The sequence below is a fragment of the Chiloscyllium plagiosum genome, chromosome 34, assembly GCF_004010195.1.
Source record: "Chiloscyllium plagiosum isolate BGI_BamShark_2017 chromosome 34, ASM401019v2, whole genome shotgun sequence".
Classification (NCBI taxonomy): Eukaryota; Metazoa; Chordata; class Chondrichthyes; order Orectolobiformes; family Hemiscylliidae; genus Chiloscyllium; species Chiloscyllium plagiosum.
In genome coordinates this window covers 32993462-33019389 of record NC_057743.1, presented here as the reverse complement: position 1 = coordinate 33019389, position 25928 = coordinate 32993462, and the positions used below count along the sequence as shown (strand labels likewise).

The following is a 25928-nucleotide window of genomic DNA, read 5'->3' as shown; positions in this document are numbered from 1 at the left end:
AAAGTGCTGCAAGTGAAATCTACAAAACAGCTGTCCATCTCAAAGAAATCAATTCTTCTGATGAGGCATTCTATGAGGGGCAGAACCTTAAAATCACAGCTAGAGTGTTCCAGGGCTGCTATCAGAAAGCATTCCTTCATAAAAGGACAGCAACAAACACCAATTCTCTCCCTAAAGAGAGAGGTCAATTGACAATTTAAAACTATGAATGTTAATTCTCCTACCTAAAATAAATTGAAGGTAGAGATCAGCTAACAGTGAAGACCCCATAATCCCAGAAGCTGCTTTCTCACTTGGCAGAAAGAAATGCTTCATGGTGGTTTAAATCAGAGGGTCACCGATCCGAAGGTGAGGAACAAGGTGGAGAAGGAGAACTTTCATGGTAATCTTAGCTGGTGTGGGAACTGAACCCACACTACTGGCATCACCATCACAAACCAGACATTCAATCAACTGAGCTAAGTGGCAGGCCCTCAGAATCACAGCACAGGCAAAAAAGGAGATAATTCAGCTAAGATCTAATTGAATAATAGAACAGACTTGAAGGGTTGAATGGCCTATTGCCATTCCTTTGCAGGAAAGATGCCTGACGAGCAATGATGCCAAGTAGGTTCTTCAATAGCCCAGTGGTTATGATTTCTATGAAAAGTTACTGTAGATTGAAAAAAACCTGTAGTCAGGGTTTGAGGCTGTGACAGCTGATTTCCCCCCATTGGAACAGAATGGGAGAAAGAAAAATAACAAAATGACCATTCTTGTCCAAAACACAACTCTAGTGCACCACTCAGTGGTCACTACTAAGGGAGCAGCTGCACAGGCAAAATGGAAAGGCAGATGGAGTCGATACAGCGGTTGCACATGCAAAAATAAAGGATAATAGTTCTTTTATTTGAAATCATTACAAAACAGCTCAAAATCAGTACAAAACAATTATGGAGCAAACATCACAAACTATCTTGCTGTACAACAGCAGTAAACTTGCAATAGCCAGCACGGAATCCGTTTGGTCAGTTCCCGCAACACATTTGATTCATTCAATTAATAACACAAGGTTCAGATTAATCATTGCATAGTATTTGGGAGATAAATCCTGATGTTTTCTTTCAAATTGCTGTCAACTTACTGCCAATATTGTCACTTCATTCTTAAAAATTGGACATTAAGATACTTTCTGTTGACCAACCACCATAATTAGGTTATGTTCTCTCCCACTCTCCTTATTTCCAACATATTCAATCTCAAGGGGAACAATAATTCTCAATAAATTGCATCAAAACTATTAATTCACTCCTTAGTTGCAGTGAGAGAAAAATGTGCTGGATTAATAAAATACCATCACTGCCATTTTCCAGAATGAAAACTTGTCAAGGACTCTCTCTCTGTTGCAGGCTCAACATTTCCCAGGGCACAGGTGCGGAGCCTGAAACACAGTAGTGCACACCTTAGCACCACTTGCAAATTAAATCCATATAGGTATTTAGGAGATTAGATTCCCTACAGTGTGGAAACAAACCCTTTGGCCCAACCAGTCCTCACCGACCCTCCGAAGAGTAACCCACCCAGACCCATTTCCCTCTGACTAATGCACCTAACACTACGGACAATTTAGAATGGCCAATTCACCTGAACTACACATCTTTGGATTGTGGGAGGAAACTCATGCAGACAGGGGGAGAATGTGCAAACTCCACACAGACAGTCACCCGAGGCTGGAATCAAACCTGGGACCCTGGTGCTGTGAGGCAGCAGTGCTAACCACTGAGCCAATGTGCTGCCCATATGAAAACCATTTGGATTTCCCTGTGTTTGCTGCAATGGAATATTAGACACCAGACAGGGGTGCAGTTGTCCATAGGGTCTGAGCCTAATATTATTGGTGAGGCTGTATGGAATTAGTATAACTATATAGTGTCATTATGTCATGGGCAATTAGTTGTTTCTTAAATGAACATCATTCAAAAACAAAAATCCTCCAGGCATTTTAGCTCATTGCTGTTTGCTGAAGCTTACTGTGCATTAATAGCACAACAGTGACTACACTACATTAAAGAAAGTTTAGAAGCTATGAAATGTAAATCACTTTCTTATTGCTTCCAATGAAGCAGCCAGGGTGAATTTGATTTAGATATGGTCAGACGATTTGTTTAGCAAGCCACTGACCTAAAGGCTGGAAGCCTTCTGGAGCTTGATATTCACTTACTTTGCGAACAGAGCAGTTGATTCTATCATAATAGCCCATTCAGTGCATGTCAAATTATGGACAAATACAACAAATACTGCAGAGATTCAAAGATTGAAATTTTGGTTATTCAAGTAAGGATTTCACAACCCATGGGTTATAGCTGAATGAATTAGCAAATATTTCCTTTGCTATTGTCCCCCTCACTGAATGTGTTTTGTTTAATCCTTTTAAAAGGATTTCACTTATTTGTGTATTTTGAGGAAGGATTTATATTCAGTGCCAGTTGCCTGGTTGACTATAGTTTTAGACGTTGACAGCATTTTTTTGTCCATAGCAAACTTTTCAATAACAATTTAGTTTCTGTTATGGTGAGATATAAATTAAAGCCTGGCAGATGGAGGGGAGGGAAGTATGGTGTCGACACTGTTAAAATAAAAAGTAACAAAGAAATGGCATCATAAGAAACATCTTTGTTGAAGACAAGTTACCATTGTTTGAACATTCTCACAGAAATGATACTTCTATTGGTCTTCATGCATGCTTGAAAAGGATAAGCCCAGCCTAGGCATGAAGGCTTACCATGTTTTAACCTGCCGAGCTGGAGAACTAGCATCGGGGTCTCTCGCTAGGGGCAAAATCCCAGTAGTGACAGAATGAGACCCATACATTGCCATTAATTCACCATTTATGGGCCTCAACTAGCCCACAGGTGCAAGTGCTACCCAATGCCTTTCCTACCATATATAAACTATCTATGCGAGTGGGCAGACAGGCTACAGGCACAACACCATTGGCCTGATGCTCAACATTTCACCCTCCACTGCCATGCTATTCCAAGGAGCAAGTGTAAAATACAGCCCATGCACCTTTAATAAAATACAAAACACTAGATAGAATCTTGGTTAAGGACTGGAGGATTGCTATCTCTTACTCTGACATCACTGAGATATCAGCCTTGATTATGGAATCAAGGTGTTGGATTGTAGCTTCATTTAATATCAGTCTAGAAGCAGCACTGTAACTATGAGTCAGGCTGATATAATAGAGATGATACACCTTTCATAGTGGGGTAGATAAAGTTTGGGTTGAGTGTAAGTGAACTTCCTTACAATCTTTCCCATCTATGTTTTATACAGCTGCAAGTTGTATGGAAAAGGGAGATCAACACTTCCTCTCAATCAAATAAGAATACTTTTACTTCTGAACTGTTTGCTGGATGCTGTATTTTTGACCAATTCTTCTTAAACATTTCCAAAAGTAAAACAAATCAGTATTGACCTTCTGTCTATTCAGTAAATGTATTCATTAACATTATATCATGAAGCAAAGGATTGATTTTTACCTTTCTAATAGTTTCATGATATCATCACACTTCATACCTGAATGATTTACAAAATAACAACCAGTTATCATCTTTCTTCCAATATACCAACTCACACTTACAACAAAACAAATGCATCAAAGCTACAGTCCTTTCATAATAAATGAAAGTTAAGAACTGCCTTGTCTGGGATAAGTCAGTTAGTGCACGGATTCTATTCTGCATCAAGAAAAATTTATTCTGAGAAGTTACACTTTAAAAATTGTTGACTGTCAAATGAACAGATAGAGAAGATTAGACTTCTATTGGCTATTGCCCCACGGAGACCAGCGACTACCACCCACAGAAAGGGATTCTCCATAATCAATGTCATCCCAAAGGTCCACATCCAGATCAACAAACTAACATCAATCTTTAAGTTGACTGAGGACCTCCTCAAACTAACAGTCCAAACTTAGTGGCCAAAATGCAGTCAACTGAGCTGGGCAAATGAAATAAAAAAGGTCACTTCTGGAGAACGAACACTTGGGGCCTTTGAATTTCTACATCTTCAGTTCAAAAAGTGAAAGAAACGTAGGCTGGTGGGGGGGAGATTGCTTCTAGCTCTACCAAGTAATGATGGCAAAATTATGTTTACCTTATTTGCTACAACGCAGCTCAAAATACTGTAAGCAGCATTTGATTGCAATACAGAGAATCAATCCTACCCATATACATAAATTGTGGGAAGAGTCTTTAATCTGAAACCTAAAAATTAAAGGAAAAGAACTCAATTCTGTGAAAGGAGCTTTAAGTCTGCTTTTAAACACAGGAGTCACCTTGTCATTGTTTAATGCCACATCATTCCATGGATTGTTATGTTATAGGGTGTCCATCTCCTTCAAAAGAAAAACGTCCTGTGACCCAGGGTGATGCAATCTAAATAAACAGACTGCAGCTATGCAGAAACCTCATCAGCATTGTAAAGCATCTGCTTAGATCCCTGTAACCAATTTTCGTGTTTGATGGAAGTTGATGTTGACAGCACGATATTGCATGTCACGTTTTCCAGTGAGCCCAGAGAATTTTAAATTGCAATATTACAGTATGCATGGTTGGGTAGGTTGGTAATGTGAAGCTATTAGTTACAAATTCAAAGTCTTGACTGCCTTGTCCTGCCAACAAAGGAGGAATGAAGGGTAAAAAACAGAAGGGCTGGAGGAAAGAAATAGTAATTGAACAAGTGGACAATGTGGACTAAGGAAGGCTTAAAGGAAGCCAGATTAGAAGCAAGACAATGTCAGTAGCCCCACTAAAGCTGGGTAACAATGAACAAGGTAGCAGAATGGAAGAAACATATTTACATTTATTCTACGCTGTTGAATTTTGAAAAAGAGTAAAATATCAAACTGCCAGACTAATGTATTTCTGACTGATTATCTATTAAAGAAAATGCGAATGTTACCCAGTCAAAAGGGTGAATATCTGATCTGAGGTAATTAGAAGGACTGAGCTGAGAACTGAGGGAATATTAGCCTCAAAAATATTAGCTTCACCAGTTACCTTCAGGGACATAATTCAATATGAAACTAAATGATAATTGCTAGAATGTCTTGAGTTAAGAAACCTCAATGCTACATTCTGCATTTGGCACAATAAAAAGAAAGTGCAATGGACATTACAAGAAGAGGTGACCAGAACTCTTAAATCCACAGCCAGAAACATAACCTGTTACAAATCAAGCTTAACACCTATAGAAAGAACACTGGAACTGCCAGAGATGATGGTTTCTAGGGCAAAATTCTATCAGTACCTTTATGGATGGAGAGCATTCAGGATGCATAGACCATCTAAATTTAGTAGAATTTGTAGACAGAGGTGTTGCAAAGAAATCAGGAGAAGATTAGAAACTAAGTCAGTTGACCTTGATCTATCAGTCTATCTACAAACAGTTGGATAGTGTAGACCAATATAGGAGATATATGCTTTCATGGTCACATATCAACTTTTGACTTGGCCGTGATTTCATCTCTGAAATAAAGTCAGAAGATTGAGAACAGCCCAATTATATTGAACAATATATTCCCAGACGGGGAGAGATCATGTTTTACTTCCAAATGCCCATGTGATGGGTATGCTGCAGGCTGTATGTGTGTGTGCACGTTTATCAATAAACAACAATTCGACAAAGTGGCCCTTGCAACTTGGTAGAATGATAGTGTCCATCAGTGCAGGGAATGTATATAAATGTACAAATTAAAATAATACCATTTCTTGAACATACATGGTGGACAATGCAGGATCAAACATTGCTTATGGCAGCCGATGCAAATGAAGCTGTAGAAGCAGAGAGTCTTTCTCTTCTCGAATATCTTTGTTTTCGCACTGGAAATACAAGGAAAAGGGAAGTGAATGAACTAGATGCCAATCAGTAATTTTATTGGGTTAGGAGACTATTAACATAGCAATCACACGAATGTACTGTCAGCCAAAATACATCCAATCTGGTTATCTGAAAACCAAAACACTTAATCTACCCTGCTTCAAGTTCAATTCAATAAAATTTTAAAAAAAGACACAACTTACCTGGGCATTTGGTTACTGTATTGGCATGGTATGGCTCCAGACTAGTTATTAACTTCAATGTTTTACACCCCACTTTATTCCATGTTTCTTGCAATCCTAGACTCCGCCACCCAAGTCAAATTCTAGAAATATCCAAAGTCCAGCACCCTGGGCACTGTGGTATTGTACTGGCTGCTTTGCGCAATCAGGAAATATCATAAAAGTGAATGAAAATCAAGTAGCAGCAAAGGCTAGATTTACTCAAACCTCAAAACAAACATCTCACGTTCATGAATAAAACAACGTACATTCTATGCTCCATATCACAGTACCTTTCATTGGAGTGTAATCAGACAAAAATGGAGAAAACTAACAAAGAATAGATGAGAGAAAGTTTGGATAAAGATTTTAAACAGAGTCTCAAAAGGAAGCAGCAGTAGAGGTCTAGTTTGGAAATTCCAGAACCTCAGACCTACATAACAGATTGCACGGTCATTAATGAAGTGAAGATTAGTGTTAGAGGTTTGTACAGTTTCTTGTGCTTGCTGATGGAGAGAAGAACGAACTGTAGCAGCATTTAAACATGATTGTAAGAATTCTGAAATCAAGCTGCTGTTAAGACTAGCTGCTGAAGATGGCTAGTTGACACAGGGGTGGTAATCAAAGTCCCTCTACAAGTGGAATCTTAGAGGAGCTCAAACTCAGGAGTGAAAGAAAGGTAGCCGAGGCAGAAAAAAAAAGTCACATCAAAAAGACAGTGCATGTGCCTTTGCCAGTGTACATTACTTTTAGGTGATGGTTACACTACTAAAGGAACAGTGATAATGCGTCTAATAGGGGCTACCATTTGGTCTTTCCTTTGAGCAGATAAATATAACACAGAAATACACAGTTTCCACATTATTGCTTATTTGGATCTTCCCCATATCTTGGGAAAAGTAAGGCAACATCAACTGCAGGACAAGGGGCAGGGGGCAAAAAGAAGGAGGGAGTTCAGAACACAAGCAGCCACATTGTGCTGTATTGTAGACCTACAACTGCTGGAATCAGTTCAGCAATAGCTACAAGTGTCAGATTCTTGCAGCTACATCTGAAAACTGCATTCCACATTACAACTGGGAGCAAATTCTTATGCTTAGGAGAACCAGGGTAATTAATATGCTGGACACAGAGCTCCCTTCCATTGCAATTTCTGCTCAGATCCATACTTCAAGCTCAAATAATTGACTTCTGGTCTATTAAACACTCGTTAAGAATTATAAATGAGTGTTAGACCTTCCAAACATACCCATAAATCTTGATAGGACAATAAAAATACCAATGTCATTAAGAGTTTTGGCTGGAGTACCTAGGCGTATGTGATCTCCTGGTCGCTATCAATTAAAATTCATTGTCCTTTCTTACGGACCTTCTGCCACGGCATAATAAGCTACACAATCCAAAAAGTGCTGACCTTGTTAATGATACCCACTTCTCAAAAGAACATTAAAAAACTGTATACTGAGTAGAAAGGCAAATGGAATGTTATCCTCTAATTTGGTGGCCTCATTTAAGAAAGATGTAAATGCGTTAGAAACAGATAAAAAGTGGTTCAGAAAAGGTTTGATCAAATAATACTTGGATAGGAGATTACCTCAAAATACCTAAATCTATTGCAGCTTAGAAAGAGGAGAGGTGAGTCCACTGAAACGTATACTGAGTGCATACTATAAGGTGTCTCCTTGTGGGAGAGACTGAAACAGGTTATCTCTAAGGGTCAGATAGGGATACCTGGCACCAAATGGAACGAAGGAACAGATGGCAGTTATAAAAGAGATAATTGGATGAGAATTAGGTGTGCATAAGAGGAACAAATAATCAGTGGGTCGATGTTCTGTACTGTGCAAGTTGAAATAAAACTGACTTGAAGAGCACATGCCTGAACATTGTCGAGCCAACTTTTTAAACCTGTAGTGTTTTTAAACAGTTAGAGCAAAAAATGGCTAGCTGGGTTTACATCAAACATTGAAAGCCAAGTATTATTCTAAACCAAAAATGATTTGGAGAAAACTTCTGAAAAATGGCTGAATGAAATAACCATGAGTACCTGTCACTTCTTTATGTAAGAGCAATCAAACCTTCTAACCATCCAAAAAACAGGATGATAAGAAAATCTTTCTCAGAATTGGAAATTGACAATATGAACATGAATGAAGATTTAAACAAATTATATTTTATTGTTTAAATGAATCCAAAGTTTATTTGCTCACTTGCTAGGTGTGGTCAGATTTTGACAAATTCAGAAAGGCTGAAGCTAGTTCCATGAAAAAAAAGAGTACTAATGGAGTTTAATAGACTTCTGCAGGATTGCAAAACAATTAAATGTAAATTCTACAATCTATGCTGGCATTTAGATACAATGGCAAGTAGGAACAAGAGTAGGCCATCAGTCCCTTGAAGTAATTAGACAATGCCAAAGTACTAGGTTTAGACAGCTTTGATAGGAATTAAAATTTGCAGACTGAATGCTGGAAACATGTCAAAATAACAACAAACTTTTTCAAAGCATCTCTTTCCAGTAATATTTGAGGTGCAACAAGGATATTGCCAGGGATGTAAAGTTTAAGCTATAAGGAGAGGCTGAATAGCTAGAACTATTTTCCCTGGAGTGTTGGAGGCCCAGGGGCAACCTTATAGAGGTTTATAAAATCATGAAGGGCATGGATAGGATGAATAGTCGTGGTCTTTTTCCCAGGGTAGGGGAGTCCAACACTAGAGGGCATAGGTTTAAGATGAGAGAGAAAAGATTTAAAATGGATCAGAGGTAACTTTTTAATGCAAAGGGTGGTGCACGTACAGAATGAGCTGCCAGAGACAGTGGTGGAGGCTACTACTACAACTACAACAAAAAAAAAGGTATCTGGATGGGCATTTGAATAGCAAAGGTTTAAAGAGACATGGGCCAACTGCTGACAAATAGAACAAAATTAATTTAGGATAGCTGGTCAGCATGGATGAGTTGAACCAAAGGGTCGGTTTCCATGCTTTACAACTCTGACAGATATTGGAGCAAGACATGAAAAGGGCTGGTGGGACTGTCTAGATACAGATCAAAGGCAACAGTATGAAATAATAACTTGAAACAAAGAAATTAAGGCTGAAATGCTTTTCACAACTAAGACAAAGGGAAGAGAATTTGGGAATTACAATAAAAAAAAATGAACCCCAGAAATGCCCAGCATATAATCAACCTATACTTCAGGTGTGATTCAAAATACCATTTCACATAACCTCCCCATGAAAGAACATACACTTTAATGTTCAAAACTAAACATAAAAACTGAAGATTCAGAAGAGGATGGCAAAGGGAGTACATTGTATTGGTTGTTAGAATTTTCAATCCAGTGATAAATGCATCAATGGCAGAATCTTTCAACTGTATTCGATAGCAGATACATAGCTATGTTCTGTAGAATAGTCTATATGAATCTATACTGACTAATAAGATCTAGAACAAAGTTAAAAAGAGTTTGAGAACAATGTTCCTTCTAATATGTGCAGTTGCGGTCTGCACCACTAATTGGTATGCTAATGTTATTCCCAGCATTGACGCCTGGTTATGGAAAATGCTTCCGTGCATAAACCTCAGCAGGTCCTCACAGAAGAAGAAAAAAAATGCGTAATTTAAGAATTCAAACAGCTTCGGATTTGGGGATGCTAACACAAAAGGTTCTCTTTTTAAAAGTAGTAACTTCTTGTAAGCTAGGCTGAATTGTTCATTTTATTAGTAAGGGTTGAAAGTTGCTGTTGAAAGTTTGTTGTTATGAAGTAGGCTATCAATGAAAAAAGATGTAAGTTGAAATTAGATAGGCTATCAATGAAAAAAGATGTAAGTTGAAATTAGACGTGGAAAATTAAAACCTTTTATATATGGAAAATCTGTGAACTTGTAATGTACAGGTTGCTGAGCTATAACACTTGTTTCATTAACACAGAAGTAGGCTATCAATGAAAAAAGATGTAAGTTGAAATTAGACATGGAAAATTAAAACCTTTTATATATGGAAAATCTGTGAACTTGTAATGTACAGGTTGCTGAGCTATAACACTTGTTTCATTAACACATTCGCTATAACACAATTGATGAATTTCGGACACTGTTTCTAAAGCAAAAGTTTTAACAAGTGTGTATTGGTTATAATGAGATTCTGGCCCCAGTAGTTTACATGGTGCTGTTATTACACAATTTTTTTTTAATAACACCTGATTGCATGAGAACGGAACTACTACGTTGTAGCAGAACTGACTGTACACAATCAGGATATTATTCCTTCAATGAAACATAACTTCCCCATGAAAGAAATTAAAGGTTTATTGACATTCAGGGGCAAAAATATAAAGACCAAATAGTTAATTGTATTAAAACTACATTGACAGAAGCATGGGCAATTTGCCTCAAAAGTTAAAAACTTTACTAAAGGGTTCAGGAATAGCTGAAGAAGGATTCAATAAGTTTATAGGAGAGACAATAATGTGACAAATGCCAAAAGACACTGCCACGGTTTATACAAATTTGTCCTTAGCAAGGGATTTCAGTGAGGTACTGGCTATGAATTTAAAAGGTCTGGGATAATTCATTTTACAATTTGTAAATTTGTCAACCAGATTTAGTTAACTGAAGATAATATATACAGCAAAGACAAGAAAATAATTGTGGATAAGGTCATAGTAAAATGGATAGGGATGGATTTGCTCCCTTTGCAAAGTTTTTCACTGGTAAAGGTGGGACATTTGTTAACTATAAAATTAGTGGTATTCAAATAAGAATAGAACAGATATGAATTTTGCAGCAGAAAGCCCTTTTAGTAATGGAGTTTGTGAAACAGCCATGAAGTAATATACAAAACAGTTCATAATTTACACTTTGATTGCCAATATTTTATTAGCTGCATTAGCCTATGCTGTCCATGCCACAGGTTCACGGTAAACAGTCAGAGGATAAAAGGTCCTGATCAGTAGAAATCCTAAAGTTTGGTCAATAATTGGTGATCAGCTCCGCAAGCATGGGAAAGGACTACAATAAACTAGTTGAACATCAGAATGCACCTCACGCAGGCAAAAAAAAGCTTTCATTAAAATCAAAATCACAGAAGCATTCAGTGATCCTTACGACATAATGTAAGCCTAATGGAAACAATTTTCAAAATGGAGAAATTTCTAGAAGTACTCCCAAAAACTACATATTGTACACACAGTAAAAAAAAAACTAAAAAAAGGGGCTCGGTTGTTATTTAGTAGCATCTGGCAGGACTGCTCCAGACAAAATGGAAATAGAGAACAAGCGATGGTTATGATTTAATTAAGGGATCACTGGATGATGATATTATCAAATACATTATATACATACAAACAGACACATAGATTTATGGGAAACAAGTAATCAGTGGGTAGGAGTCCCATGAAGAACAATTTGAAATAACACACTGACCAGAAAAGCATTTGCCCAGACTGTGTCTAGCCAGACTATTAATTGCTGGCAATTAATAACAGTTTCAAAATAAAGGGGTCACCCATTTAAGAGCAAGACGAGGAAGAAATCTCTCTTAATAGATCAGAGTCTTTGAAACAGTCCTCTCCAGAGAGCAGTAGAGGTTGGATCTTTGAATATTTTTAAGGCAGAGGTAGGTAGATTCTTGGCTAATAAGAAATTTCAATGGGTGTTGGGAGTAGGCAAGGTTGTGCATTTGAGGCCACAAGTAGATCAGCTGTGATCTCATTTAGTGGTGGAGTGGAAGAGAAGGGCTGAATGGATAACTTATGCTCCCAATTTGCACTTGGCCCAAATGGCTAAGCAGGTTTATTGACTAATGGAGAGATTGCACGGTTTGAGCTTGGTGAAAAATCAGACTTAAGAGTCATAGAGATGTACAGCATGGAAACAGACTCTTTGGTCCAACTCGACCAGATATCCCAACCTAATCTAGGCCCATTTGCCAGCACTTGGCCCATATCCCTCTAAACTCTTCCTATTCATATACCCATCCAGATTCCTTTTAAAATGTTGTCATTGTACCAGCCTCCACCACTTCCTCTGGCAGCTCATTCCATACATGCACCACCTATCTACGTGAAAAAAATTGCCCCTTAGGTCCCTTTTAAATCTTTCCCCTCTCACTCTAAACCTATGCCCTCTGATTTTGGACTCCCTAACCCCAGGAAAAAACCTTTTCTATTTACCCTATCCACGCCCCTCATGATATTAAAAATCTCGATTCAGCCTCCAATACCACAGCCTATTTAGCTTCTCCCTGTAGCTCAAATACTCCAAACCTAGCAACATCCTTGTAAATCTTTTCAGAACATCCCTCTGATAGAAGGGAGACCAGAATTGCACACAATATTCCAAAAGTGGCCTAACCAATGTTAGGACTGTACAGGACATGACCTCCCAACACCTACACTCAATGCTCTGTCCAGTAAAGAAAGGCATACGAAATACCTTTTTCACGGTCCTACCTACCTGCATCTCCACTTTCAAGGAACTCTGAACCTGTATTCCAAAGTCTCTTTGTTCAGCAATACCCCCAGGACCTTACCATGATGAGTATAAGTACTGTTCGGATTTGTTTTTCCAAACTGCAGCACCTCACATTTATCTAAAATGAACTCCATCTACCACTCCTCAGACCATTGGCCCATCTGACCAAGATCCCATTGTATGGAGGTAACCTTCTTCGTTGTCCACTACACCTTCAATTTTGGTATCATCTGCAAACTTACTAACTATACCGGCTATGCTAACATCCAAATCATTTATTTAGATGACGAAAATCAGTGGACCAAACACTGATCCTTGTGGTACACCACTGATCACAGGCCTCCAATCTGAAAAGCAACACTCCACCACCCTCTGTCTTCTACCTTCAAAACAGTCTGTATCCAAATGGCTAGTTCTACCTGTATGTCATCAGAGCTAACCAGTCTCCCAACAGGAACCATGTTGAACACCTTATTGAAGTCCATATAGATATGTCTACCACTCTGCCCTCATCAATCCTCTTCGTTACTTCTTCTTAAAAAAAAAATTCAAATCAAGTTAGTGAGACATGATTTCCCATGCACAAAGCCATGTTGATGATCCCTAATCAGTCCTTGCCTTTCGAAATGCATGTAAATCCTGTCCCTCAAGATACCCTCCAACAACTTGCCCACCACCAATGTCAGGGTTACTGGTCTATAATTCCCTTGCTTTTCCTTACCACCTTTCTTGAATAGCGGCACGTTAGCCAACCTTCAGTCTTCGGGCACATCACTTATGACTAAAGGCCCAGTAAAAGGCCCAGCAATTACTTCCCTAGCTTCCCATAGAGTTCTACTTCTACTCTAACTACACTGGCACAAAATAACAAGGAATCACCTGCACACAGATGGCTGACAAAAAAGAGCTTATACAGGTTGTTCTGCTATAATGCATGTTTCGTTAACATGAATTCGCTATAACACGATTGATGAATGGGGGACATTTTGGCAATAGAAACATTTTTAAAGCATCTATTGGTTAGAACGCAATTCCGCCCCTATTAGTTTAAATGGTGCTGCTGTGATTTTCTTATAATACGGGATTGCACGAGAATGGAACTACCACATTATAGCAGAATTGAAGGTGTTTTGTAAACTGGGTTTTGCTAGTCAATAATTTAAAATTTCTTATGTAAACTGTGGAATGGAGCAGCAGTAGAAGTGGATGCAACTAATGTTTATCAACAAATTAGCTTCTCTCAAGACTTTTCCATGCAAATAAGGTGTTATTTCTAGAGGTCTTATTAGAATTTGTGCTACGGTTAGCATGTGTAGCAAAACTGTAATCATGTTCTTGTTTAATCAAGACAAATAGCAACCAGAATAATTTTCTATAAATGACAAAGAAGGGGAGCGGTGAGGGTGGCAAAAATTGGAAATTTTAGAATGATAGATTGAACTTTTCATGAGCACAGATTGTTCATTATGCATTGGAGAAGCCGAAATGGATTACAAAAGCAGTCAATATTATGAACATTAAATCTCACTATATATATAAAAAACACCCCCAATCTGTTTTGTTGGAGTCTATTACCTGATCTAACGGGGCTCCTCATAATTTCTGCCTGTAAAACAAAAGAGGCCTTGGTCACATAATACCACTGATTAGAATGGTTATTTAATTATTAGAATTAAAACTCATTACTACCAAATTAAAATAAGGACTGATTATAGCATGAATTACAGAGATAATTTTCTACAGCATCTGCACATAAATTGCTGTGAGCTGTCAAGTAGATCAAATAAAGGCAGCTGACTCCGATCCAATTCCAAATTCCATTATATCTATTTCAATTGACACAAAATCACAATCAAGTAGAAATGTAGAATTCTACTGCACTTTTTACAATGCTACTTTGCTTGTGTTTGCCAGATGATCATGATTTGTGATTTGAAAAATTGTGAGAAGCTGACACAATACAACTTTTAAAACAAGAAACAACTGCATAAATACTTAATGTGCAAAAGTACAGGACTATGGGCATACAGGAGAGTGCGACTAATTGGATGGCTCCAGCAAAACCGTTATCACATCCTGACTAGTGTCCTTCTTTATTGTCTATTTAATCTCATCATCTCAATCTGATTAACCATGTGAAATATATTCCAATTCAAAAATGCAAACCTATCTGAAAGGAGGTTTGTCTCCTGGTCCATAGCACATTACTGTTTACAGATAGATATTGAAACTAGTATTCTTAAGATTGGTGGATTGCTTCATAATTACAAAAGGTGTCCACAGCTCAGAAATAGGCCAATCAGCCCAAATGTTAGGCAATGTTTGGAACGCTGTGTGCAGTTCTGGTCTCCCTACTATAGGAAGGATGCTGTGAAACTTGAAAGATTCAAAAACAATTTACTAGGATGTTGCCAGGATTGGAGGGTTTGAGTTATAGGCTAGAGCGTTTTTTGTTCTGGAGCGGAGGCTGAGGGGTGACCTAATAGAGGTTTATAAAATCATGAGGGGCATGGATAAGGTAAATAGACGAAGTCTTTTCCCTCAGGTGCAAGAGTTCAGATTTAGAGGGCATAGGTTTAAAGGAGAGAGGGGAAAGATTTAAAAAGGGGCCTAAGGAGCGACTTTTTGATGCAGAGGGTGGTGTGTGTATGGAATAAACTGCCAGAGGAAGAGGAAGAGGCGGCTGGTATGATTACAACATTTAAAAGGCATCTGGATGGGTATATGAATAGGATTTTAGAGTGGTATGAGCCAAGTGCTGGCAAATGGGATTAGATTTATCTGGTTGGTATGGATGAGTTACACCGAAGGGTCTGTTCCCATACTGTACAGCTCTATCAATGTTTGAGAATTCTGGGTCTATGCTTGATGGAGAAGCTAATTGAAACTTAGAGAATACTGAATGGTCTGGACAGAGTGGATGTTGAAAAATGTTTCCATTGGTAGGAGAGACTAAGACCAGAGGGCACAGCCTTAGAGTAAAGGGAAGACCTTTTAGAATGGAGATACTTCTTCAGCCAGAGTGTGAGAATCTATGGAATTCACTTCCACACCAGACTGTGGAGGCTAGGTCATTGAGTATATTTAAGATGGACATGGGTACGTTCTTGATTGTTCAGGGGATCAAGGGTTACAGGGAGAAAACAGGAGAATGGAGTTGAGAAACTTATCAGCCATGATTGAATGGTGGAGCAGACTCGATGGCTGAATGGCCTAATTTCTGCTCCTATGTCTTATAGCTCTATGACTCTACGAGTGAGTGAAAGGAGGAGTAAATGTCAGGCACCCCATATCAAAAGGTGGCAAGAGACAAGTGTCTAACTGAGAACTTGGAGCAGGACCATATGAACATTAGAATTCATTGTCTAGAACCTGGGTTACTCAAAAAAATCAATGCCCACAGACCTTTAAAATGAATATAAAAGAACCAATAACAGGCAATTCAAAGACAACTCAAAATTACAAATGCTGGATGTGAACAAGTCCTAAAACTAAAATGTGAACCTCCCTATTTAAAACACAAAGGCTATTATTTCTAAGAGATAATACTTTTATCTGAGGTGATACAACTGTTTCAGTTATCTTGAATGAGATGATTAACTGGTGTAAAAACAAAGTGCTGAAGGAAGTCAGCAAGTGTGGCCGCATCGGGCGAGAAACAGATATGGGTTCCAAGGAAAGGTCACTGGCTTCAAAATGTTAACTCTATTTCTTCCTCTACAGATGCTATCAGATCTGCTGAGTTCTCCCAGCACTTTGATTTTATTTCAGATTTCCGGTATCCAACATACTGATTTTAGTTGAGCGGTTACCTAGTCATTGTTTAGTAATCAAAATTGTGTGGGAGATACTTTAAAAGGGACCTAAGGAGCAAAGTATTATCGTTACCAAAAACAACTAAGGAAAAGTAAAATAATGCTCTTAAAAACACAGGTGAGGCATTTTCTTTCAAATGAATCAACTAGATCTGCAGTTACATGGAGCCTGAAAATGTAAAACATCTCAGATGGTTTCAGATAGAAACATTGCAGTTTGACTTACCATTTCATTCGGCTGCAGTATAGAAGCTGAAAAAAAACACAGTAAAGTGACTTTAGACAGCAATAACACACATTTCAGATAGGTTGACACTACATTATGTCCACTCACCAATTCTTGAAACAACTCCCTGGAGGCTAATTTTCAATGACAACATATAACTGTCCTAGCCAGAACCAATTAACAACACAGACAGGATGTGGAACTGGGATCCTTCTGGTTTGCAGCATTTTGCTGCTTACTGGATAAGGTGAGTGATGTTTTGGGGTGTACTGCTGGGGGGCACACACTTACTGCACATGCAGTTGCAATAGCTGTGAATTTGCTGCATTCTACCAGAAACTTTTCAACAACTATTGCAAGAGAAACCAGAACAAATGAATCACAGCAATTGCAATCTGTTATATCCTGCCCAAAAGGATGGCAGAAGAAGGTTCATTAGTAACTTTCAAAACCAAATTAGATAAAATACTTGAAGGGAAAGAGACCAAGCGAGACAGTTACAGAGAGAGAGAGAGAGAGAGAGAGAGTGAGAGAGAGAGAGAGAGAGAGAGAGTGAGAGAGAGAGTGAAAGAAAATGAGAGAATGATATTAACTGGATAGCTCTACAAAAAGTCATAGCACAGACATGACGGCCAAGTGGCCTTCTACGCTGCATGATTCCTCAAGAGCAATTTACTCCACTGATTTTTCTCAGCATCTGAAAATTCACCCATTGTTAAGCTGTTGGATACAGAGTTCTAAATGCTAATTTAAAAAATGGTGACGGGGAATTCACCTTTCCCTAGGGGTGCAAAGGGACACTGTTGGCATCACTTACAAACTGGTAAGTGGTGATACAAACTTCATTATTAATTCGCCACAAGTTAGCAAATTGGATGACTACAATTATTCAATTTTGTAGAATATTACCCCCTTCTGGAAGCAGTATCCTTTCTAAAACTGGAATAGGGAACATTTGAACAATTCTGGTGAGGACTGGGGAGACAGAAAACAGTGTTTGAGGGCAAGAAAGGTGGGGTGGGAATAATTGAGCAATATTGTTTGAGCAACAGCACCACATCAGTCTCTAGATCCATCACAAGTCAGATTATAAAATGGCACAGGCATCTTAATTTTAGCAATTTCAAGGGAAGGTTATTAAACCATACAACTTTAAGACAAGCAGACATCAACTTCTAATGTCTGTCACAAGTATGTAACAAACACTTGTCAGTTACAGTTGCCAAGGTGTTAAGAAAATAAGTTAAAATTGTTAATTTTCTGTTTTCAAGCCAACATGTTCCAACAGTTTAATTTTCACAATAACTTTAATTTCTATTTTGATGTCTTAAAGGTGTGTTATAAATTAGATATTTTCTACAATTTGCTCTAGACTTTAATGTTCAGCCAATAACTCTGTATGCTCATGAAGTTGGCCATCTGGTAATAATTTGCATTGTTTTACCTCCTTCCTCCACAATGAGGAGTTCACATTATGTAAAACAGCACCCGAGTGCACAAAACATGGTTTTCACAATTTCTCATCTTGGTGAAAATACAATTAAATTGTGAGAAAATGAAAGCTTGCCTTAACAAATTGGGGAATATTGTTGCTTTAGCTTTTGACAAATTGCTGACAGACAATTATTAGATTATCTGTTGCTTGATACACAATGCATGTTCAGAAATTCTATAAACAAGTTCTTCCTATAATTATCAAATTTGTCAACACTAAGCATGGCTTGGATTAACAAATCTTAATCTCGGTAATAGATTTGACCCAAAGGAGCATCATTAGCATGGAGTAAATTGGAGCAATGTGCTCATCTTGTGAAACAAGAAATCTCTTTTATATAAATAAGAATGGTTTGATCACTTATAAAGCTAATATTACTTCAGCACTTGGATTTAAATGCTCCAAAATTTGCTTGCCCATCAGTTTCAATCCATTAACAGTTCCCATGCCAGCTATTAAGCAGCAAATTTATGACATCATCAGGACAGAATCAGAAAGATACAGTCAGTAGTTAGTTGCATAGTGAGGAAAGGATACCTAGAAGAAATGAATAATAAAGACCATACTTTAAACAGTACGCATATCCATCTAGAACCAAATGCTCAACAGCCATAAAATGAAACAATACAATATTAGGTCTTTACCTTTGTTTTGCTGGTAAAACAAATGTGGGAGTTTGTTAGATCGCTTGAGGTAAAAAAATGCAGCCACAGAAAGGATGAAGAATGAACTGATAAATAGTGTTCCAAGGCATAATGAGGCAGCTATCCCTGGCCCTCCTTTACAAAAAAAAAGGAAAATCACTTGATGATATACGTTAAATGATGTTAGTTAAACAATGGTTAGAAGTTTCATGGCATCTCTGTGGTTTTCTATTTGTATTCTTACCAATTTTAAGGATGGTTGGGCCCACTGTGGTGCCATTTTCCACCTTCTCTTCACTGCCAGAGAATGCTACAATAGGAAAACTAAATGGGCGTGAAATTCATACAATACTAAGGATATCCAAATAATGAACTCAAAGACATATTTTACTTAGGAAGTTGCAGCATTTAATCTTTGTATTATTACCATAATAGTTGAATTACTTCTCCATCCATTTAAAAATGCAACCCAAAATTATAATCCAGCATTTAAAAGGGGGCCTTAGATAAGTAGAGGAAGGAGAAAGCAATTGAAGTATCTGATGATTGAGTTAGATGAAGTGGGGCATGAGGGTGTACAGTATAGACATCAGTATAAGCAAGTTGAGCTGAATGGTCTGCTTTTCTATCCTACAGAAGCTGTGAAATCTATTCAGATTAAAGAAGTACACATCTCTACACCATATTACAAGAATATGTTCAACCTAGTCTGATGGAACAGTTTGAACTCCAGTATTCTCCCTAGAAACTTTGGGATAACTAGATTAGTGAAAAAAAACCCACATTGAAGGCATGAAATTTCATTATTTTGATAGTTAACCAGTTTCCAGTAGGAAGTAATTTAATGAGGAAACTTTACTGATGTTCTCTGACAATAGGTTTGGGAACATTTAAAGTTCTTACTTACATTAAATGTTAATTGGGCCCAGGATCTTTTATTTGGGATAAAGGTAACTCAGCACTTTCAAATGACGAGGCTCATAATATATTGTATACAACAGCGACAATCTATTTGGTTGATGGTGTAAATTAATTCATAATGAATGTCAGTTTTTAATGCTTTTAAATCACTTACATTGAATCTGGCTGGCTACAAACAGCAGAGAAAAAAAATTTGGCAAGAGTAGTCATTGAAGTCAGAAACAAACTTCAGTTTTTTGTCTCCTGTTTGCAGGACTTTAGCCTGTTGCTCCTCATTGGATAATAACGGAAACCCACTTATCTTTTTTTCCCCAAAAGAACTACATGTTAGTTTCCTTGATTACCAGCATAACTTGTAAAACTTGCCCAAACAGTCCAAGTAGTGGAGATTGGAAAATCAATTTTGACTTCTAATCAGATATATAGTTCTTACCCACTGTAGAGACTACACTTTTAGTTTAAGTTTTCAATGCATCTGTCTTCAGGAGACATCAGGTTGTGTGTAAGGTTAGATGTGGGCTTTAAAGGATATCTCCCACTAGCATTAGCTAGTGTTCAAACAAAATTATTAATGACCTAACAGTCTAGTCACGTTTTATGATATATTGTATTGTCAGATGAAAAAAAGACAATGTTAGTTACTCACAGATGATGCATTCAGTCCTATTATTCAAGGAATCAATTAATGTTTCATTAATGCACCTGATGCAGGTGGTACTTCCATTCTTAAACCAGTGTCTGTAACAGCCTGAAAATGGAAAGTGGGTGAATAAGAGACAAATGCTACTCAAACCTCCTGTAATTATTTTCAGCTAACTTGGAGTTCTTAAAATCAAGCTCAACTGAATTAGTGGAGTAACAGATTGGATTGCTCTCTTCTCCATCTGCCTTGCACTCCCAATCTACATGACCATGGACCAAAGAGGTTGCCTCCAGATCCCTGCAAATTGTGACATTAAAGTATTTAATCCATAGCCCAGAAGTGTTGGCAAATTTTTGAGGGAAGCTAAATATTTACCTGACCCATAGACAGTGTGAAATGGTGGAAGAGGGTATTATTCTGGGAAGGATCTGCCTTTTTATATAATGTTAATTGGTTAGAAATCTATTTTTTCCACCAAAAGGGCAGGATTGGCCAGGCAATTCTCTTATACATTTATAAAATTTACAAGAGAAAATGAGGTCTGCAGATGCTGGAGATCAGAGATGGAAATGTGTTGCTGGAGAAGCGCAGCAGGTCAGGCAGCATCTAGGGAACAGGAGAATCGACGTTTCGGGCATTAGCCCTTCTTCAGGAATGAGGAAAGTTTGTCCAGCAGGCTAAGATAAAAGATAGGGAGGAGGGACTTGGGGGAGGGGCGTCGGAAATGTGATAGGTGGAAAAAGGTCAAGGGGAGGGTGATAGGACAGATTGGGGTGGGGGCGGAGAGGTCGGGAAGAAGATTCTATCAGGACATAGTGATCAAAAATGGTGTGTTTTGGCTTGTGCATGAGATGAATTTTCATAGACCAGCTGCCATATCTCACGAGGGTAGCAATCTAATCTCATTTTCACTGTCTTATCAATATAGTCAAGACTGCTTAAACAGGAGGTGCAAGACTTGCGCCCACACCTCCCCTCTCACCTCCCTCCAAGGCCCCAAAGGAAACTTCCATATCCGCCACAGATTCACCTGTACCTCCACACATATCATCTATTGCATCCCCTGTACCCGATGTGGCCTCCTCTATATTGGGGAGACAAGCCGCCTACTTGCAGAGCGATTCAGAGAGCACCTCTGGGCCACCCGGACGAACCAACCCAACCAACCTGTGGCACAGCATTTCAACTCCCCCTCCCACTCCACCGAGGATATGCAGGTCATTGGACTCATCCACCGCCAAACCACAACAACCCGACGGTCGGAGGAGGAGCGTCTCATCTTCCGACTGGGAACCCTCCAACCACAGGGGATGAACTTAGACTTCACCAGTTTCTTCATCCCCCCTCCCCCCACCTTGTCTCAGCCGAATCCCTCCAGCCCGGCACCGCCTTCCTGACCTGCAGTCTTCTTCTTGACCTCTCCGCCTCCATCCTACTCCGACCTATCACCCTCACCTTGACCTCTTTCCATCTATCACATTTCCGACGCCCCTCCCCCAAGTCCCTCCTCCCTATCTTTTATCTTAGCCTGCTGGACAAACTTTCCTCATTCCTGAAGAAGGGCTAATGCCCGAAACGTCGATTCTCCTGTTCCCTAGATGCTGCCTGACCTGCTGCGCTTCTCCAGCAACACATTTCCATCTATAAAATTTACAAGCCTAACACAAATCAGTTTAGGCAGACAACTTGCTGCTTAACAAGTGATTAATCCAAAAGGCTACCTCAACATAAAATACTTGAATCGCCATTATTTGAACTAAGCAATACAAGTTCTAAAATGAAAATTCAATTTTATTATCTCTATTTTATTAGCAACTGACAGTAAAAGTACACCAGTTAAACATAAAAAACTCGAGTGAGAACACAAGTGGTAAGAAATGGAAAACACTCAAGTAATATAGTGATTCACGAGAGTGATGCTCTTCTGGGTTAATGTCTTATCTAGGAACATTATAGACAAAGTGCTCAAAGTTGAGTGCTCCATTCTCCAGTACAGACATTTTGCTAAACAAAACACATGGAATGAAAAGTTGACGTATGTTTATTTGGTTGGCCAATATTACCAATGGCGTTATGTTAAAAATGTACCTGAATAACATGAGCTGCTTTGTGGACAAAGGCCAGAATCATCGGAGAGATCTGCACAACATTCAGACAGAGCATTTAATGGAATCTAGAAGAAAACCAAAGCATCAGAAATTAGAGTAAAGACAAAGATCTGTATTTCTAAAGAGCTTTCCATATGCTTAGGTCATTCTAAAGTATTTCAGAACCAATTATGTACTTCTAAATCACTGCAATAATGTAGCAGTCAATTTGCACATAAGGTCCACAAAGTGTAATGGAATAAGTGACTGACCTTTTTTTTTCCCTGATGTGTTTCAAGGGTAAATATTGGCCAGGCTAAAGTACATGACCCTGGACATTCCTACTGGATTTGATCTTCAAGCTTCAAAACTTTGGAAAAGCAAATCAGAGCAGGACTTGTACACTTAATGGCAAGATCCTACAGAGTGTTGCTGAACAAAGAGTGCAGGTTCAGGACTCCTTGAAAGTAGAGTTGCAAGTAGATAGGATAGTGAAGGCAACATTTGGAATGCTGTCCTTTATTGGTCAGAGTGTTGAGTATAGAAGTTAGGAGTTTGTGCGAAGATTTGTAGCTCGGGTGCTCGTTGTTGTGGTTCTGTTCACCGAGCTGGAAGTTTTTGTTGCAAACGTTTCGTCCCCTGGCCAGGCGACATCATCAGTGCTTGGGAGCCTCCTGCGAAGCGCTTCTTTGATGCTTCCTCCGGTGTTTATAGTGGTCTGTCCCTGCCGCTTCCGGTTGTCAGTTTCAGCTGTCCGCTGTAGTGGTTGGTATATTGGGTCCAGGTCGATGTGTTTGTTGATGGAGTTTGTGGATGAATGCCATGCCATGTGAATGGCATTCATCCACAAACTCCATCAACAAACACATCGACCTGGACCCAATATACCAACCACTACAGCGGACAGCTGAAACTGACAACCGGAAGCGGCAGGGACAGACCACTATAAACACCGGAGGAAACATCAAAGAAGCGCTTCGCAGGAGGCTCCCAAGCACTGATGATGTCGCCTGGCCAGGGGACGAAACGTTTGCAACAAAAACTTCCAGCTCGGCGAACAGAACCACAACATAGAAGTTAGGAGGTCATATACAGGACTTTGGTTAAGCCACTTTTGGAATATTGCATGCGATTCTAGTCTCCTTCCTATAAGAAGGATGTTGTGGAACTTGAAAGGGTTCAGAAAGGATTTACAAGGATGTTGCCCCGTTTTGAGGATTTGAGCTATAGGGAAGAGGCTGAATAGATGGAGGCTGTTTTCCCTGAAGCTTTGGAAACTGAGGGGTGACCTTATAGAGGTTTATAAAATCATGAGGGGCATGGAGAGGGTAAAGAGACAAGGTCTTTTCCCTGGGGTGGGAGAGTCCAGAACTAGATGGCATAGGTTCAGGGTGAGAGGGGAAAGATATAAAAGGGACTTAAAGGGCAACTTTTTCACGCAGAGGGTGGTACGTGTATGGAATGAGCTGCCAGAGGATGTGGTGGAGGCTGGTACAATTACAGAATTTACAAGGCATCTGGATGGGTATATGAATAGGAAAAGTTTAGAGTGATATGGGCCAAGTGCTGGCAAATGGGACTAGATTAGATTAGAATATCTAGTTGGCATGGATGGGTTGGACCGAAAGGTCTGTTTCTGTGCTGTATATTTCTGACTCTATGACTTTGTATAAGGTGACCTTTCCCAAAACCATAAATATTTAAAGAGAAACGCACTTAAATCAGCATTGGTTAGATCTAAGGTTCTCAGCGAGACTGTACATATGCCTCCATTTTACTATGAAGTCAGAAAGAGAATGCATCTCTGTACAATAACAAATTACTACTAAGAATAGGAATGTAGCTTTTTTTTAAAAAAAAGGGTATTTATTCAACTGATTTCAAGTATGCTCTCTTGTGGAAAGCATTGACTTGTTGAAATAGGATTGAATTTTAACTGTTGTAACAAATACTCAACTTGGCAAAATGGCGATTTCAGGAGTTCACTCAGAAATAAGAATCTCAAAAGATAGGAGGCTTTTATCTACTGATTAAAAATACCTGCACACATGCCATAATTAATGGTACATTAATATACATCCAACTAGTGAAGTCAAGAAAGGCATGGATAAGCCTAGATGAAGTTTGCTTCTGTCAACCTAGGCACGCATATTGCATTATACATGAGCCTTAAAAGTATTTGAACCAAAAACACCGATCATAATATTGTGCACATCAGAGGTTGCAGCAAGTCAACCATTAGGATGTTGGCCTGACAATTTTGTCACTAGACCAAAACCTAACAAAGTCTTAATTCATATATTAGTTCTCGAATTTATATTAACAAACAGAACTTCAGAACCAGTACAGTAACAAACAAGTAATACATCACATGGGAAAACCAGTTTTGTATTAGAAATTTCTGTATTGTCAACTCAAATACCAGACTGTTCAAAAAAAAAGGGACAATCCTACTCAGGTATTTATTTTTGAATGAGCTCTCAATGTATTGAAAGTATGCAACACATTTGTCATTAGGTAGGCGCTGAAAGACATCTGGGAGTGGAAACTGATTGGATATTAACAGACCCAGTCACTTGTGAAGGAGTAATCAATAAAGCCAATATTATTGTGAAATATATTTACTTATTATGTGCATAGTCACAGAGCCAAGTAATAGCTTTGACAGAGGCTAGGTGGGGTTCTTCAAGACTGTCTTAAAGCTTAGTCAGTAGACACTCCTCAACAATGAGAGTCATTGTTTGGACTGCACCAGAATGGAGGTCTTGTTAAACCCACTGATATTGGTTGGGGTGAATTGTATTCCTAAATCATTAGAACAAAAGGAGATGATGAAACACTAAACGATGCTGCCTAATTACAGCATACAAATGGCATCTTCAAATTTGGTAACCAAGATATGCAGAAAATATTCTAACATGGAAGCATTACACAGAAGAACAAAGGACACTATCCCTCAAGTTAAAAGCTTCAGCTAAGAAGAAAGGCCTAAGAAGGCTTTATAAAAAGTCAGTTAAGGGTTAAGTAGTTAATAGATCATCACAAGGAGGATAAGTTCAAACTAGTGGTGTTAAGAGTTAGGATTGTTGGTCAGAAGCTCATAAGATAATAAATGACAGACATTTGGAATGGCCCTTCTGATGCAAGATAGTACAGTAAAAGCCTATAAAAAATATAACTGGCTGATGCAACATAACAGGGTGGATGTTCCTTTTCAAATTATATAGGTCTAATACATTCACTCCACTACTTTTTGTCATTTACGTAAATGATTGGGATGTGAACATAGGAGGCACAGCTAGTAAGATTGCAGATGACACCAAAATTAGAGGTGTAGTGGACAGTGAAGAAGGTTACCTCATAACAATGGGATTTTGATCAGATGGGCCAATGGGCTAAGGAGTGGCAGATGGAGTTTAATTTACATAAATGTGAGGTGCTGCATTTTGGAAAAACAAATCAGAGCAGGACTTATACTCTTAATGCTGAAAATGTGTTGCTGGAAAAGCGCAGCAGGTCAGGCAGCATCCAAG

The 25928-nt window shown here is 38.7% G+C and overlaps 1 protein-coding gene across 7 annotated transcripts in view; it reads right to left on the bottom strand.

Moving 5' to 3' along the window:
- Positions 1-862: 862 nt before the first annotated feature.
- The window catches only part of c34h1orf159 (chromosome 34 C1orf159 homolog), a 65407-nt gene continuing 40341 nt past the window's right edge, over positions 863-25928 (bottom strand). For 2 of the 7 annotated variants that reach the window (XM_043676112.1, XM_043676115.1), the window contains 7 exons: positions 22397-22481; positions 20312-20413; positions 18989-19054; positions 18745-18879; positions 16606-16631; positions 14140-14170; positions 3570-5867 (listed from right to left, as the gene is read on the bottom strand). In XM_043676112.1, coding sequence (XP_043532047.1) covers positions 5785-5867; positions 14140-14170; positions 16606-16631; positions 18745-18879; positions 18989-19054; positions 20312-20413; positions 22397-22481 — 528 coding nt within the window. In that variant the 3' untranslated portion in view covers positions 3570-5784. The other 5 variants (XR_006309296.1, XR_006309295.1, XM_043676113.1 and 2 more) reach the window with 5 other exon arrangements.